The sequence below is a fragment of the Notamacropus eugenii genome, chromosome X, assembly GCF_028372415.1.
Source record: "Notamacropus eugenii isolate mMacEug1 chromosome X, mMacEug1.pri_v2, whole genome shotgun sequence".
Lineage (NCBI taxonomy): Eukaryota > Metazoa > Chordata > Mammalia > Diprotodontia > Macropodidae > Notamacropus > Notamacropus eugenii.
Window position 1 is genome coordinate 67,107,374 of NC_092879.1, and position 12,840 is coordinate 67,120,213.

General features: G+C 41.8%; 1 protein-coding gene across 1 annotated transcript in view; it reads left to right on the forward strand.

Moving 5' to 3' along the window:
* LOC140516177 (uncharacterized) overlaps positions 1-12,840 on the forward strand; it is a 72,000-nt gene that overhangs the window by 40,230 nt on the left and 18,930 nt on the right. The window contains exons 4-11 of the mRNA XM_072627204.1: positions 996-1,078; positions 2,653-2,760; positions 3,421-3,495; positions 4,818-4,892; positions 5,645-5,719; positions 9,559-9,642; positions 9,751-9,819; positions 11,599-11,670. Of these exons, the coding sequence (XP_072483305.1) occupies positions 1,036-1,078; positions 2,653-2,760; positions 3,421-3,495; positions 4,818-4,892; positions 5,645-5,719; positions 9,559-9,642; positions 9,751-9,819; positions 11,599-11,670 (601 nt within the window). The 5' untranslated portion in view covers positions 996-1,035. The remainder of the gene's footprint in view (positions 1-995; positions 1,079-2,652; positions 2,761-3,420; positions 3,496-4,817; positions 4,893-5,644; positions 5,720-9,558; positions 9,643-9,750; positions 9,820-11,598; positions 11,671-12,840) is intronic.

Consider the following 12,840-nt stretch of genomic DNA (forward strand, 5'->3'; position numbering starts at 1 on the left):
ATAACTTAGTTTCTTCTTTGGCTATTCTTATTCCTTCAATATCTTTATCTTGTCTAATTGCTACAGCTAACATTTCTAGTACCATATTGAATAATAGTGGTGATAATGGACATCCTTGTTTCACCCCTGATCTTATTGGGAATGCATCTAGCTTATCCCCACTGCATATAATGCTTGCTGAAAGTTTTAGATAGATACTGCTTATTATTTTATGGAAAGTTCCCTTTATTCCTACGTTCTCCAATGTTTTTAGTAGGAATGGATGTTGTATTTTGTCAAAAGCTTTTTCTGCATCTATTGAGATAATCATGTGGTTTTTGTTAGCGTTGTTGTTGATGTGATCGATAATGCTAATAGTTTTCCTAATATTGAACCAGCCCTGTAGTCCTGGTATGAATCCTACCTGATCATAATGTATTAATCTCGTGATAAGATGCTGTATTCGTTTTGCTAAAAGTTTATTTAAAATTTTTGCATCTATATTCATTAGGGAAATTGGTCTATAATTTTCTTTCTCTGTTTTGTCTCTTCCTGGTTTGGGTATCAAAACCATATTTATATCATTGAAAGAATTTGGGAGGACTCCTTCCCCAATTTTCAAAAATAGTGTATGTAGTATTGGAATTAACTGTTCTCTAAGTGTTTGATAGAATTCACTTGTAAATCCATCTGGCCCTGGAGATTTTTTCTTAGGGAGTTCATTGATGGCTTGTTCAATTTCTTTTTCTGAGATGAGGTTGTTCAAGTATTCAACTTCCTGACCCGTGTAATCTTTAAAGTACTATGTATAGAAAAACCAGCTGTTATTGCCAGACCCTTCGAGCCCCTGGAAAATATGCTTAGAAGTAGACCCACGGTGAAAAGTTCCAAGTTCCTATCATCTGCGAAAGGACTTGCCCCTAAATGTCTATCACTCCTGATGGGTGAGAGGAGGAGAGTCTGCCAGTGATCCATCCAGATGTTCTTTGGCTTACGAGTCTCTCTCTTTTCCCTAGGCACAGGTAAGGAAGTGCCTGTAAATTCCTTCAGCGCACAATGGAAAAGCAACCTTATCAAGGCAAAGACAATCAGAATACAGGTGAGTTTATCTTTAGAATGCAACTGTTTGTTTTCTGCTCTCTAAGGGTTTTTGCTTCATGGTCCAGCAGCATCTGGGACTCATCTGCATCACACTGGCAGCCACTGCCTGTACCATACAGCCCAGTGACCACAGAGGCTGTTCACCAGATTCCCCCTTCTTAGTGGGGAGGCAAAATGTTGTCATGGCTAGAGAACTGGACCTGGATTCTGGGAAACTTGGCTTCCAGTCGCAGCTCTACCATTTATTAGCTGTGTAACCCCAGGGAAAATAGTCACATTCAGTTCTGTAATGGTTTTAGTGCCTGCTATGTACTATGCCCCATGTGCATAAATGGAAACATAGAAACATACAGAGCATATGCAAAATAAACGCAAAGAAATTTCAGGATGCGATCAGGGAAGGCCTTTTATAAGCAGCATCATTTATTTCAGCCATGACGGCCAGCCTATGCAAAGGCATGGAGATGAAAGACAGAAGGCTATGTATGGTAAGCACCAAGCAGGCTGCTTTGGCTAAAACAGAGTGCAGGATGGAGAGTATGGATTATGCAAATTTGACTTCTGCTCTGGTTCCCAGAAGCACTAAAATCATGGAGGGATTGGGCCTCCAGGAAGGAGGCCTTGGACGGGAAGGGGTGATGTGCAAGAATTGTCCATTGATGTTAAGCGAGAACTGACCATAATGTGAAATCTGTGTGGAAAGAGACTCTAGAGCCAGATTTGGAAGAGCTTCTGATGCCAAACTGAGGAATTTGTATTTTTTCCACAAGGCAGTAAAGAGATCCTGAAGTTCCTTGAGAAATGGATAGATGCATACTTTACAAATATCAGTTGGGCAGGTGTGTAAAGGGTGGTTTGGAGAGGGGAAGAGGCTACAGACAGAGAGACCTGGTAGGAAGTTATTGCAATAGATCTGGAGAGAGGTGATGACAGCTTGGATGCAGGGAGGGGCTGTCCATTTGCATAAAGATGTAACAAATAAGAGAAAAGCTGTGGAGGTAGAACTGATGCCAGCTGACTGGAACCGGGGAGTGGAGGACTGAGAGCTGAGGATGTCTTCAATGTGAGAAGCCTGTATGACCAAAAGGGTGGTGGTTTCTTTGAAAAACATAAAGGAAAGTTAGGAGAAGGGTGGGTGAAGTTTAGGAGACAAGACGAGTTCTGATTTGAACCTGCTGCATTTCGTATTTGTAAAATAGCTAGGTGAAAGGATCCAGCAGACACTGGTGATAGAGATGAATGCCAGATATGCCAGCTCCTGGGAGCCATCTGAGATGCTTGTGGAATGCATGAGATCTAAAACCCCCAAGAAAGTGATCACTGGGCTTCTCTGGACCCTACTTTCCTCTTTGGGAAAATAGGGGACCTCAGAGTTATGAGGGAGAGAAATGGAACCTGTGACCTCACTAGTCACCTTTAAACTCATTCAGGGTTGCCTAGAGTGCTGAGAGTTTTAGTGACTTGCCCCAGCTAACAGTGCCAGGATGGGTCAGAGGGAGGATGTAACCCTAAGGCAAGCTCTTTATCCCTGAGAAAGCACAGTCATTATCACTTATTCTCACCCCCTTCTAGCACACAAAGTACCTGTTATGGACAGCAGTGCCATGGAGCCAGAAAGGCCTTATCTAAGTGAAACAGAAAGATGCACTTCACTGTACAGAGGACCTGACCAAGAACAAGGTATTCACTGGCCAGATTTCCCTGTGCTGGCCAGGGCTGATTGGAGGAGTCAAATACAATAGATGGACTACTGGGATTGGAGTCAGAAGGACTATGTTTTGGAACATAGCCTGGGGTGTGACCCTGGACAAGTCACTTCAGCTCTGAGTCTCAGTTCCCTCACTCTGTAATGGAGGTGATAAAACCTGTGCTGCTTACCTTACTTGGTGGTAGGAAGGCACCACACACAAAGTGTGGAAGCTTTATACCCAAGAACTCATGGGTCGGAAATTGTGACCATGGGCAAAGCCTTGGCAACCTTTCAAGCACCAGGTGAATGAGAACTATCAGGGTTTATCTTCCTGGTCCCCGGCATCCAAGTGTTTGCATCATCTGAATCTCAAACCTGGAAGTTGGAGTTTCTGTTTTTGTCTGGGGAGTCCTGTTTCAGAGCAGATGTTTCTGCCAGCCCATCTTTCTCCTCTGAGGCCTCTACCCCACAGAATAATGAGCCAGACTGCTCCGAGTGACCACTGAAGTGGTACCAAATCCAAAGGCTACAGCTCCCCATTTCTACTGGGGGCTGAAGCCTTTGTTCCATGTAAAACAAGAGACTGTTTCAACCCCCTACAGTGTGACTGTCTTTCTCATGTGCTTTTCCTTCTCTATCTCTTTTTATAGCCATATACGCACCTTTATTTACTACTGACTCATTACAAGCACTTACTATTCAAGACAAGGAAGATCTAGAAACAGGTAAGGATTTCATCGATTGACTAAAATTTTTCTATCTGAGGCAAGGGGTCTTCACCTTTGAAGCTTAGGGACCCTTTCTCAGAATTATGTTAACTGCATAAAATAAAGTCTATGTAATCACAAAGGAAACCAAGTGTATTAAAATGTTTTTGAAATGCTTTTTAAAAGCAAGTTCATAGAAACTAAGTGAAAATCCTAAGCTCTAAGCATTTTGATTCAAATCTTAGCAATGTGTGGAAGACATGAATTATATCTGTGGCCATTACATGTACATGGTGGTTCAATCATGATAGGAAGATGTCCCAAAAGGGGAGGTGGCAAAGAGAATGCTGGATCCTGAGCCAGGGATACCTGGGTACCAATCTGTCCTCTGATACTTCCTAGCTTTGACCATGGACAGGTCACCTTAGTGTCCTCATATGTAAATGAGGATAGTAATGATCCATAGGACCACCATCAAACTAGGATCTTCAGATGAATGACAGCTTTTCACAGGCTCTCAAGTACCACTGAACTGTCAGTTACTATGATTCATTCACTCTGCTAGCCCACAGACAAATTTTGACAGGCTATGTCCTGAGTCTGCCATCCATTATGCTAGACATATGCCTTTTAGCTTTGGGTCATCTGAAGATGTACCTTTAAATAAGTCACTCATAAAAATACATAATACCATAGGGCTGAGCACTGATCACTGGGACACACTACTGAAGTTCTTCCACGTTGACATTGAAACATTAATGACTACTCCAGGCAATCAGTCTGAATCTAACTGTGCTAGACAAGCCCACATCTCACCATCTTCTCCACCAGAATAACATGATATATAGTTTCAGACACTTTGCTCAAATCTAGACAAACGATGTTATGGAACTTTCCCCTTAGTTTACCATCTTAGTAATAATGTCTAGTAAATAAGTTTAGTCAGCCATGACCTGTCCTTGAAGTCTTAATGGTTTGTTTTTAGTGATCACTGCTTTCTTTTCTAGAGATTCACTAACCATCTCTTTAATGACATGGTTTAGAGCTTTCTGGCAATCAAAGTCAAGCTTCTGAGTTAGACTTTGCAGACTCTATCTTCTAACTTTCTCCTCTAGTGTGGTCCTGTAGTGCATTCTCCAACTCCTCCTCCCCACGATGCAGGGAGGCAGATTTGCTCTTGTGCCCCAAATGAGTGACTATCAAGTTGATGAAAAACTAAAGGCTGATGCAGCCTCACCTTCTTCTGGGTGATAAAGCTACTAGTCCAAGAAGAAAGACTGGGCCAGGCCCCTGTGCAATGTAAACCTCTTTTCCATGTGCTTTTCTTTCTTTGTTTACAGCCACATATGTCCCTGTATATACCACTGAACCAATACAAACATATAGTTTGCCGGATAAAGAAATTCTGCAAGAAGGTAAGGATTCCCTTCACTATGGTTTAATGGACTCTCAGTGCATAGAAATCATTGAAGCACAGTATGACCACTGCATGTCGACCATTCTCAACATTCTCCAATCATTTTTGAAAGGTGTCCTAATTGGAAACATATTTTAGATAAAATGCTGGGCGTGGAGTAGAAAGACCTGGGTAAGGGTCTGTCTCTGACACTTTCTAGCTATGACCATGAGCAGGTTGCTATCCCATCTTTGGAATGGGGATAATATGACCCATATGACCCTACCTCATAGGGCTATTATGAAGCTCAAATGAGACAATGTATATAAAGCTGCTTAATTTGCAGATTTTAAAGTCCTCTGTGAATGCCAGTTATTATCGTCCTACCATGACAACCCATGGAGTACAAGCAGAAGATGTTACCAATGATTATAAGCACTGATATTGCATCATCTTCATTCTCTACCCTGGTGGTTGTAGTCTCTGTTCATTACTATGACTGTGTTTGCTGATATGGCTCTCCCATCTTACACTGTCATTACACTCACTTTACATATCCCACGGTACAAGAAGCCCAAATGTTTCTGGGTTCATGACTGAACCTAAACCTTATGCAAAAATACCAAGTCTTCCAAGTCCTCCAAAAAGGATGGGCACAAATGCCTGCATCTCTTGCTGTAGGCCAAAGCTCTTGATTCAAGCAAAGACAGAGGGAGGTTGAGCCAAGATCTATCTATGTATCCAAAGCGATTCTTCTTCTTTCTCTAACAGACTCCTACACACCCTTTTACTCATTTGAGACGATGGAAACAAATCCTTTTCAAGATAAGGAGAATCAGCTTGTTGGTGAGTATTTTATTCACTCACTAGATCTGCTCTCAAAGAGTTTTGATTCATGACCTCAAAGTGTATGGAAATTGTCTGAATTGCATGTGGAAGATGGTTCAATCATGTTTGAAGTGGGAAGGTAATGGGGGACAGGCAAAGTTAGGAAGATGTGGTTTCAAATCTCACCAGTAACATTCACTAAACCTCAGTTTCCTCATTTGTAAAATGAAGACAATAATGTCTATAATATTTATCTTCCTGGTGAAATGTTGTGTCCAAGGCTCTTTATGGACTTCCAAGCATTCTTCTTAATCTCTTCCCCTTCTATGTGACTAACTACTTGCTTAGGATGTTGACCCACGGTGACCATCATTGGGTTGATACCCTTATCTACCTCAGGAGGAAATTTTATATTTTTGTTAATAAGTTTAACAATGACTGCTTCTCCATTCTCACCTTCCTTCTCTAAATTCACTTCTTCCCCTGTCCCAGAAACGCACTAAGGACAAATGATCCTGGTCTCCCAACAAGGGAACATAAATTCACAAAACTGCAAAATGGATAAACCTTCTTTAATGCAATCTAAAGCATCTCTAAAACCCAGAGGTGGCATTAATTTGTACTGCAGAAAAACAAGAAAATATCCTCATCTTCACTCCTATGTCCTAATTCTAGAAATGAAAACAAAGGCATGAATGTTGGCCAAGAGACAAAAGTATCAGTATTTGAGGATGAGAATGTACTTAGAAAATCTCAGAGAATCAAAAAAAGGGAACTAATTGAGTCAGTTAATAGCCTTAGTATGGTTGCAAAATTTAACTTAAATCTGTAAAAATCATGAACATTTTGATGTAGTGCTAACGAAACCAAAGAGCAAACAATGAAAGAAATCACGTTCAGAGTGACTACAGAGTGTATAAATTATCTGAGAGTTAACCTCCTACAAGCATAAATTAACAAGCATTTATGAAGTATCTACTGTATACCAGACACCAGAGATACCAACACAAATAGGAAAGTCTCTACCCTCAAGGAACTTAAAGCTCTATTTAAGGACACACACATTCTCCATTAGTAGCTACAAAACGCTACCGAAATAAAGGCAGATGAACAACTAGTGACCATGGTTAGACTATGCAAACATAATAAAAATACCATTCAAATTAATTTATACATTTAATAACATAGTGATCAAATGACCAAGGAAATACTTTTTAGAACTGGACAAAATAACAACAATATTTTCAGAGAAGCAAAAGCTCTAGAATCTAGAAATCAGAAAAAAAAAGGTAGGGGAATAAAGGGGGTGTGGCATTAACAGACATCAGACTATCTTATGAATTCATGAAATCAAAACCATTTGGTAATTATTTAAACAAAACACCTAAGTAGATCACAGACCTTCACAAAGCAGAACCAAGTGAAAATGGCAGCTTAGTGTCTGATAAAGCCAAAACCAGAAAATTCCTCGGGCAAGGCCTCTCTTTTTGACAAGAACTACTGGGAAAAGGAGAAAGCAGCTTGTAGAAATTACATGTAGATCAGCATAGGAACATTTCTAGGAACTGAAAGAGACACAGTGAAAGAAGCATAGGAATTTAGGGTGGTTTAAAAAAAAAAAAAAACTACAGTAAGATACATGAAAATATCCCTGAATGACACGCACTGGATTCTAAGTATTTCCAACAGCAGTAATGGTCTAAAGAACAGATAATGAAAAATCCCCTCTCTCCCCTCTTCGCAGAGAGGGAGGGACCAGTGCTGTATGTGGTTAACTTTATCTGTTGGGGCTTTGTTGTTGTTGTTGTTGTTGTTTTTTTTTTTTTTTGCTTAATTGACAACCATGTATTATGCTCTGGGACCATTAAGACAAAAAAAAAAAAACCCAAACAAACCCAACAGTGCTTGAACTCTAGGACTCTTCACTTCTCTGCATTTCTTTGTTACAACAGGGTCCAATTTCCAGGCCAAGGTAGGAGGTAAAGGAAATATCTGGAACCAAGTAAAACAGGATGTTACCCAAATCTTAGGGTAGTTTTAAGCCATTGAAGCCTAAAACTGCACTAAGACTTTTGGCAAGTGCTGCAGGAAACAAAAGGTATCAATAAAAATTGATGTCAAGGTCATGAGCTCCAACGTTTGTGATGCCTCCTGTATGACAAAGTTCCTCATTTAGGGCCTCTTTTTTCACACGTGATGCCTGGCACATAGTAGGGGCTTTAACAAATGCTCTTTGTTTCGCTGCTCACGCTTCTTGTCCCTTGTCTTCTGACAGCCTCATATATACCCATATATTCTCTTGGCACAGTGCAAGCACATTTCTTGCAAGAACTTCCTCAAGGTGAGCATTTTACTCCTAAGTCTCCCAGATGTTTCTCTCCTGGGTGTTTGATGCAAGAAAGGAATTGTTGTACATGTATGAAACCATCATAAAAAGTAGGCTCATGGGCTGAAACTGGAGAGGGACTTAAAGAGATTTGCAAAAGAGTGTGGAGGGCAGCATGATGCAATGGAAAGAGCACCAAATGCAATCCCAGAACCTGGGTTCAACTTCTACCTCTAATCGTTATGTGCTGTGGGTCCTTGGGCAAGTAACTTCATCCAGCGGAGTCTCACTATCTGCCTTATTTAACTGGGGAGGGGGAAAGAGGCAGATGGGATGGGAGAGGATGGGAACAATGGTTTCTGAAAAATCATCAGTAAAAATATTGACTATTATTAGAAGATAGTAGTGAAAAGAATCCAGTGTTTTTTGCAAACAGGGGAAAGTTGAGGGGGTTGGACTAGTTGGACCCTCAAGTCCCTTCCAAGTAATAGGTCTAGGATCCTATGTGTGACGTTGGGCAAGCCACTTCACTTCCCTGGGTCTCAGTTTCCTCCTTTGTAAAATAAAGGAGTTGAACTAGATGGTTTCTGAAGTCCATTTCCAACTCAATATCCATAATAATATTATTTAATGTACCCAAGCTATCCTTGAAAGGAAACTAGGGATTGGATCAGGTGTTAGAATGCATGGCAAAAGTGTTCCTGAGGTACACAGGTACTGAGACAGTACGTGATATGTCAGGGAATAGCTGGCAGGTCGCTTGGACTGTGGGAAGGAATATAAGACATGAAGGAGAAAAAAAATGAGACAAGAAATGTAGGTTGGAACCAGAATGTTGTTGTTGTGGCTCTGATTGTTGATGTTGTCATTAAGTCATGTCCAACTCTTCATGACCCCATCTAGAGTTTTCTTGGCAAAGATAGTGGAGAGGTTTGCCATTTCCTTCTCTGGCTCATTTGACAGATGAGGAAACTGAGGCAAACAGAGTGAAGTGCCTTGCCCAGGGTCACAGCCAGTAAAGTGTCTGAGGCTGGATTTGAATTCAGGTCTTCTTGACTCAGGTCCAGCGCTCTATCCCTTACAGTGCCAGTTAGCTGCTCCAAGCAGATCTTGGAGGGCTAATGCCAAATATTTTATCCTGGAGGCACCTAGTAGGGAACCACTAAAAGTTCTTGAGTTGGAAACAACTCCAAAGGTCAGATTTAGGTTTTCAAAATGTCAGTTTGGCAGCTGTGAAGAAGATGGCTTGGAAAGGGGAGTGAGTAGGTGGAGAGGCCACTGCAATCATTCAGGTGAGAAGGATGAGGCCCTTTCTAATGTTGGCTCGATGACCTCTGACAGAAGTCCATTCTAATCTCTCATTCACTGATGCTCCTTTAGCTCTAGACATCTCGAGGGTAGCTCACTTACTTTCCACTGTTCTCATGCCATCTCATGGAAAGCAATGAATGCCTTTCATTAGCTTTTATTTGAGTAGGCAGAGTGTTTGTATTTGTCTAAGGTTCTTTTTCTCTGTCTTCTGATACCCCAGCCCCGCTCGATTCAGTAAGCCAGTCTGTTTCTGAAATCGCATTGCATGAGTGTCAAGATTATACCACTGAAAACTACGCAGAAGGTATGACCCCCACATGACCACTGCTCCTGCCAGGAGACAAAGCTATTGTTTAAGACTGTGTCAGTGGTCCATATGTGATGATCCCCTTTTTTTCTCTTCTTCTGGCAGAAACCTGCACACCATTATACGCTCTTGAACCAGTACAATCTTTGGAAGCCAGTAACGACTACCAAGACAGTATGTGAACATTTTTTCATTGAGTCTTTTGACTTTCTCTCTCTCTTGGTTTTGCTTCATAACCTCATTGTATGTGGGAGTCATCTGAATGGCATCCGTGATCACTGCATGTGAAGTGACCCAAACATGGTAGCAAGATAGCCTAAATCAGGGGTGGGGAACCTGAATTCAAATCCAAAAGACCATACTTAAGGATCTAGGTCACATGGGACCTCAAGGCCAAAGGTTCCCTTTTCCTAGTCTAAAATGGACAGAATACTTGGGATGGAGTTGGAAAGACTTGGGTACAAAGTGGACCTCTGACATTCTCTAGCTTTGTGACCATGAGCAAGTCATAACCCGAGCCCCAGTTTCCTCATCTATAAAATGCAGATAGTATTTGAAGCACCTTGCTGAGCATGCTGTCAAGCTCAGATGACATACAATATTATTATTCTTAAAGCAGACAGCCTATGAAGCCCAGATTTCTAACTTTTATGTCATGGGTCAAGGTTGGCACTTGCCATCCTCAGTTACTATGAGACAAACCATGTAGATGGGAGACATGACTACATCTGCCCAGAAGAATGAGTCCACTGAACAAGTTTTACCATAGAGGGAGAAAAGTTTTGGAGGGAGATAGGGTGACTATCAGCCCAGATTTAGAAGGCAAGGAGACGTTTCTCTGGGGTGAAATGAGGCCTTTGACACTTACCAGCCATGTGATAACAAAAATTACCTTCCCTCTCTCCATTTCAGTTTCCTCATCTGTAAAATGGGGATAAAGTGTGCAAGTAGCTATTGCCTGAGCATGCTGTAAGACTCAAACGAGGTGCCATACTTGATATTCATTGCTAACTTAAAAGCCCTTCTAGCCCCTGGAGTATACACAGAAGCACTTGACCCAAAGCCCAAGGCCTTGAACTCATATCTTCTGAATCCCTACCCTCAGCAGTCAGAGTTTGTACTCTTGTCTGCTACAATTTTTCCAGTAACTCTCCTCCTTATCTTCCCCTTCCCTCCTAACTATACTGAGCCTACAACCCCACACTTTTCCTAGTTCTACGAGGAAGAAACATATATTTGTTGCCAAATACAAAGCGCAAGTAGCTCAGTACGGGCACTTCCAGTGATCTATTAGTCAATCAATAAGAATGTAATAAGGCACCTCCTCTGTGCCAGGTACTATGCCAGGTGCAGGAGACACAGAGACAAAAAGTAAGGCAGTCTTTGCCCTCAAGGAGCTTAAATTGTAACTGGGGGAAAAAACACGCCCCAAATGGTGATATACAAATACATACAAAATGGATACCAAGTGATAGAGAGGAGGGGCAGGGGGGGAGGGCAGAGCTAGCAGCCAGCAGGATCAAGAAAGGCTCCTTGGTGCTCAGGCTGAATCTAACAGCTAGAGATGAGAGGAAGGGTGTGTTTTCAGGCATGGAGGCCAGCTGATACAAAGGCACAGAGAGACGAAACTGAAGGCCACGTGTGAGGCAGAATAAGAAGGTTAGATTGCCTGGACCACATAATATGTGAGGGGCAGTAGTACATAGTAAAAGCTAGATAGGTAGGTCAGGAGATGGTAAAAGATTTGAAATGCCAAATTGTAGACTTTATATTTATTCCTAGAAGCAATAGGGAAGCCCAGGAGTTTACTGAGGAGGAACATGAGCAGACCTGCACTATAGGACCATCACTTGGGCAGCTGCATGGAGGAAGATGTGGTGGAGTGGGGCGAGATTTGAGACAAGGAACACCATTTCATCCACTGATGTTCTCTTATGCTTTTTCTTTCTCCAGTTGACTTCAGTCCCTTCTCTACTGAACCATTACAATTACTTGATGAACAAGATGCTGAGAACCTGTGTGCAAGTGAGTATTTCTTCATTAAGCCCCTGGAATTTTTGAGTGTTTTGATTCAGTCTAGTACCTTGTGGAAGTCATCCAAATTATTTGGGCAGCCACTCCCTGGGAAGTATGACCGAATGCTCATCCCTTTAAGGGAGAGATCACTATGACATGGTAGCAGTTAGGAAGATCTAGCTTCCAGTGCCACCGAGACACATCCTAGCTATGGGACTATAAGCAAAGTCACAAAATCTCCAAGCCTCAATTTCCACATCATTGAAACCACTACCTGGGGGTCCCTCTCTGATAGGATTGTGAAGCTGAGATGAGATAATACTTATAAAACACTGGAAACCTTAAAGTGCTATAGAAACAACTGGTGATGATGATGGTGATAATGATGAAGGTGATGATGAGGATGATGAGGATGAGGATGAGGGTGAGGGCGGTGGTGGTGGTGGTGGTGATGGTGATGATGATGGATGATAATTTTATCTCCCTCCTACTCTTCTTCCTTTTGCATTCTCCTCTACTACTGAGGTAGGAAGAATGAGCTAGTTACTCAAAGAGCTATGTATTAGCATGGCTGGACATGGGTCTTATGTTCAAGACTAGGTACAGAACATTCTCTAGCCTTTTCACATGCAATGTGGCTGTAATATACTTTCTGACCCCTAGTTCAAGTATGCATTGAGTATTCTCCTATGCTGTGATGCTGTCCTCAGTCTAGGTCTAGGAGTGGTGGGAGGGAGGGGGGAAGAGAGAAAGGAAGGAAAAGTGGGCTCCTTATCTTTCCTAACAGAAGCTCCAGAGCAAAAGTTCAGGTGTGGAATAATTAATTTATAAACTCCAAGCACACATTGCAAAGAATGAGAGTCATTGCAAAATACATTTTTTGCTGCTATTTTTCTTATAATGTCCTCAGTTTATGTAAGCCAGTAGCAGAGAGCATTTTGGGCCATGGGTACTCCGTATTTCAATCCAACACAATAGAATCTTAGAGTTGGAAAAGGGATGTCAGAGGGCAGCTAATTGACCCATACATGAGGGGGCATCCTCTCTACAACAATCCTAACCAGTGGGCATCTAGTCTTTGCTTGGAACTCTCTAGTGATGGGGAACCCAAGGCCTCCTCAGTCAGCTGGTACACTTGGCTCTAACGATCAGGATGTTTTACTTTAAAGTGAGTCTGTT